The sequence below is a fragment of the Bison bison genome, unplaced genomic scaffold (genome assembly GCF_000754665.1).
Source record: "Bison bison bison isolate TAMUID 2011002044 unplaced genomic scaffold, Bison_UMD1.0 scf7180017864466, whole genome shotgun sequence".
NCBI classification, from domain to species: Eukaryota; Metazoa; Chordata; class Mammalia; order Artiodactyla; family Bovidae; genus Bison; species Bison bison.
Window position 1 is genome coordinate 9,959,817 of NW_011495027.1, and position 5,204 is coordinate 9,965,020.

Consider the following 5,204-nt stretch of genomic DNA (forward strand, 5'->3'; position numbering starts at 1 on the left):
AATGTCCAGTTCTAACTGTTGTTTCCTGACCTGCATACAGATTTCTCAAGAGGCAGGTCAGGTGATCTGGTATTCCCATCTCTTGAAGAATTTTCCACAGTTTGTTGTGATCCACACAGTAAAGACTTTGGCATAGTCAATAAAGCAAAATTAGATGTTTTTCTGGAACTCTCTTTGCTTTTTCCATGATCCAGCGGATGTTGGCAATTTGATCTCTGGTTCCTCTGCCTTTTCTAAAACCAGCTTGAACATCTGGAAGTTCATCTGGAATATGCCAGCAAATTTGGAAAACTCAGCAGTTGCCACAGGACTGGAAAAGGTCAGTTTTCATTCCAATCCCAAAGAAAGGCAATGCCAAAGAATGCTCAAACTACTACACAATTGCACTCATCTCACACACTAGCAAAGTAATGGTCAAAATTCTCCAAGCCAGGCTTCAATAATATGTGAACCGTGAACTTCCAGATGTTCAAGCTGGTTTTAGAAAAGGCAGAGGAAGCAAAGCATCAAGAGAAGTGGTTAAGTTTGAATAAGAACCTTGGCAGTCTGGTTCCAGGACATTAAAGTGATTTGCCCAAGGTCTCACGGCCAGAATACAGATCCAGTCAGTGTTCTTTCTCTGAAGTATGGTAGTTATGTGAAATGATCTTCCAGTACCTTTATTCCTTCATTTCTGCTTCTCTCCTTACCCATTCCCTTTTCTTACTATACCTTGGATTTTCTTTAAAACTCCCTTAAGAGTTCCATCAGTTGGCTCTTGATTATTATAGAATATCTCTGCTAGAGTTCACTTGTTTAACTACCACACTGGCTAGTGGTTAACCTTGGCTCAGTTGCTTATCCATTCAGAGGTGACTAAGAGCTTCAGGGGCATGTGGCACAATTTGGTAGCTTTATTTGGGAGGGGATTGTGGGTATGGCAAGCAAAGTGACAGTACATGAGGGTGAATGGGTAAAACTAAGACTAGATCATAGAGACCTTTGTTCAGTGAAGAATTTGGAATGTATTCTGGAAGCAGTGGAGAATCATTGATATTTTAAAAATACAGGATTCGCATAATTAGATCTTGAATTGAGGAAAGAAATTGGAAAAAAAATAAAAGGAAACCAACTAGATTTTTGTGATAGTCAGGGGATACATAACTGCAGTGAAAAAGGAAAAGATAAAATGGATTTCTGTGTGCAGTTCATGGACGTGGTGACCAATTACATGTGGAAACACAGAGAAAGAGAAACAGAAGATGGTGCTGAATCCTAGGACCTTCAAAAGGAAGGAGGATGGTGAATGTTCAGGAAACCTTATCCAGGGGACAATTGAAAATATGTCTGGAGTTTAGGAGGGAAGTTGGCATAGAAGATAAAATGGCTGGTGACATCACCAGCCCCCAGCTGTCTAAGCTAACTATGAGAGAGATCCTAGGTTATTTCCTTGCCTTCACCTTCTGCATCCAGTTACCAACTCCTGTGGCACCCCACTCTAGTACTCTTGCCTGGAAAATCCCGTGGGCAGAGGAGCCTGGTAGACTACAGTCCATGGAGTCGCTAAAAGTCGGACACAACTGAGGGACTTCACTTTCACTTTTCACTTTCATGCATTGGAGAAGGAAATGGCAACCCACTCCAGTGTCCCAGGGACAGGGGAGCCTGGTGGGCTGCCATCTATGGGGTCACGCAGAGTCGGACATGACTGAAGTGACTTAGCAGCAGCAGCAGCAGCCATTGTATTACCTAAATATATTTTAAGTTAATCCCTCATTTTCTGTCACTGTTGTTTCTCTCCTGGCTCAAGCCATGTACATCATTCATTTGTGTTGGGCAGTAGTTTTTCTCCCTCCAGTCTCATTTTCCCTTAATTCCTTTTCTACACAATAATAGATAATATTTTGAAAAATAAAATTGCCCGTGTTTTGAACTATTTGGTCATTCCCCATCAGCTGTGAGATAGAGTTAAGCTCTTTGCCTCTTACCCATCTTTATCCCTGCAGCTTCATCTGTCACTTCTTATCTCTCAGTACTCTATTGACCAATTTGTAGCTCCACACTCACACAAACCTTTGTGAGGAACATGGAGGCAGGAATCCCTCCTACTTTGCATTGCTTTCTTGACCAACTCTTACTCAGTCTTTAAAATTCCATATGGTTTTCCTATCCTCTATAAGGTCTTCTCTTATAACTGTCCCTGAAAAAATTTTACTAGTTTGTCCTATTGAATATTTCATACTTTTTATTTTTCAGACCTGGCCTCCATCTCTTCTATAAACTCCTTGAGGGCAGATACTATATTTTAGTCATCTTTCTGTCCCCAGTGCTTAGTTCATATTACATGCTCAATAAATTTTTAGTGAGAAATTTGGTTTAATCAGTGGACTAAAATGCTTTTGATAGGTGAGTACAGTACTTGACAGAGAAATAAGATGCAAGAAAGCTGGGTCTGGACACCACTGAGCCTTTCCTCCAACCTGTCCTTCCACTAGGGTTTATTATTAGATGAACCATAAACCTCCCCTTAGTCAGATACTGTTACTTTTAACGGATAACAGGGGCTTCCCTGGTGGCTCAGTGGTAAAGAATCCTACTGGTAATGCAGGATTTGATCAAACTCAGTTTGATCCCTGGGTCAGGAGGATCCCCTGGAGAAGGAAATGACAATGTACTCCAGTATTCTTGCCTGGGAGATCCTATGGACAGAGGAACCTGATGGGCTACAGTCCATGGGGTCGCAAAAGAGTCAGACCCAACTTAGCAACTAAACAACAGCAACAGATAACAGGATTTACTTGTAATTGATCCAAGTGGTTTTATAAAATAAAAAGCACTGCATTTTCACATTAACATTTTTAAAAACACATTGACTTTTTTATTTGACAAATACTCCTGAGCATCTATTATAAACAAGACAGATTCCCCAATGAGCTGTATGGCTGTCAGCTCCCCCAAGTAAATGCTTGTTTATTTATTTGGAGAGGAGCAGGGGAAGGGTAGAAGATGGGTGGGAAGGAGAATAAATGGAGTATTTGTACAATTTGAGTTTTTGTTAATGTTTGGAAAATCAATACATTTTTGTGTAAATTTAACAATCACTTATGAAAATAATTTATTAAAATATTAACTAAAATGCATCTTGTTTGGTCACTGTTTCCAAGGTTCTAAAAGCTTTGTGCTCTGAAACATTTGTTTTGTTTAGCATAAAATATAACAAAATCCAAAAAGCAGAGATTGAGCTATCTAATGAAGATACACAGTTTTTGCCTTTAGGGAGTTCATTATCTGGCAGGGAGAAAGATATATAAAAATAATAATGATGCGATGACAAAAGTGCTATGAACAGAGGTATGTACTGAGGGACCAGAGGAAAGAGCCGTTAACTGAGTCTTGGGGGAGTGTGTCAATGGCAGCATTCTAACCTTTCACTGTAATGAGGTCTTTATCCATACTTGTACCTCCTGTAGTGTTTTAGTGTGATCACCAGTTATATCCTGCAATTCAGAAGTCCTCTGAGAATGCATACCTTGCTGATGATAATGTTATGTAATCTGAAGTATGATTTAATGTTGCAGAGTAAAAATACAGAGTTAGCACACAGAAAAAGAGATTGTATGACAGTTTTCTCTTATGATGCTGATTTCTGTTCTTCTGTCACTTTACATGACAGCTTTACCATAACTATGTCTGCACATTAGTTCTGTCCACATTGAATGGGCTTTCCACATGAGTCCATCATTTTGATAATAGAGATTAGAGCATGATTAGTTCTTGTTTTTTTGGGGGGGGTGGTTGATGGAAAAGGGCTTAAATGTCACAGTCTTGACAGCTAAGCCTGCAATTCAGACTTGTATTTAACAATAGAACACAATAGTGTACCAGTTTCTGGTCTGAATTGTCTATTATAACCACATCTGGTTTGCTGTTTACTTTTTTGGCTTCGGTTTTAGTAAGATTTTTAAAAGTTGATTCAGTAGTCAATGAACACATTACTTTGTGTTCTCTTTCCAAAATAAATCTAAAGTATGTACATTTTAAAGGAAAATCAACCTATGTAGAAGATAACTTTATTGTTAGAAGGAATTAAAAAGAAAAGATATTTTTTGAAAAAGTAGTCTTTCTCTTTCAGTGTAATTACCCTTGTTTTCATTATAAATTTTAGAAAATTGCATTCTAAACCAGCATTAAACAATGTTCTTTGAATGAGTTGAGAATAAGCTCATTTTCATATTATTTTGTTATCTGTATTTTTAGTGTACGTGTTATGTTAAAAATTTATTTTATAAAAATGAGTGTATTGTATGTTTCTAAGCATCACTAATTAAACTGTGGTTCCTTTTTATTCCTTATAGGCTTCTAAGAGAAGAAGTACACACAGATGTTACTTTCTCTATAGGTTGTACTTTGTTCAAAGCACACAAAGCAGTCCTTTTAGCAAGGGTTCCTGATTTCTATTTTCATACTGTTGGACATACAGATAACTTAAAAAATCATGAACATGTCACTGTGGAGAACTTTGAAGCTTCAGAATTTAGAACATTTTTACAGTAAGTGCTTTCTTTATCTTTTTTCTCTTATTTAAATCTAGTATGTATTTGTTTATTTTTTAAACATATGTGTGTGTTTATTTCATGTATTTTCATAGCTGTTTTATAGCCTTCTAAGAAATGCATTCATTTAAATTCCATATTAATAATTAGTGTTAGTAGAGTCTAAGTATTAGTATTAAGAGTTTTTAGAAGATTAGTATTCAGAAAGGCTAATTTCTCATTTGAGATTGATCCTGAGAGAGGAGAAATGGTACTGCTGTCCAGTAATTTGAATGAATTACTCTATGCTGAGGTTTCTTAACCCTGGCACTATTAAGTTGGATAATTCTTTGTTGGGTGGGAGCTGTACTGTGCATTTTAGGATGTTTAGCAGCATCTCTGGCCTTCAGCCACTAGCTGTCATTGGCACTTCTTCTCCCTAGCCTTCCTGAGCCCTGACCCCAAGTTGTAAATATCAAAATGTCTTCAGATCAGATCAGATCAGATCAGTCGCTCAGTCATGTCCGACTCTTTGCAACCCCATGAATCGCAGCACGCCAGGCCTCCCTGTCCATCACCAACTCCCGGAGTTCACTCAGACTCACGTCCATCGAGTCAGTGATGCCATCCAGCCATCTCATCCTCTGTTGTCCCCTTCTCCTCCTGCCCCCAATCCCTCCCAGCATCAGAGTC

General features: G+C 38.3%; 1 protein-coding gene across 3 annotated transcripts in view; it reads left to right on the forward strand.

The window, feature by feature from the left end:
- The window catches only part of KIAA1107 (KIAA1107 ortholog), a 94,265-nt gene that overhangs the window by 3,728 nt on the left and 85,333 nt on the right, over positions 1-5,204 (forward strand). For 2 of the 3 annotated variants that reach the window (XM_010860429.1, XM_010860430.1), the window contains exon 2: positions 4,335-4,529. In XM_010860429.1, coding sequence (XP_010858731.1) covers positions 4,335-4,529 — 195 coding nt within the window. Of the gene's footprint in view, positions 1-283; positions 320-4,334; positions 4,530-5,204 lie in introns of those variants that run through there. The other variant, XM_010860431.1, reaches the window with a different exon arrangement.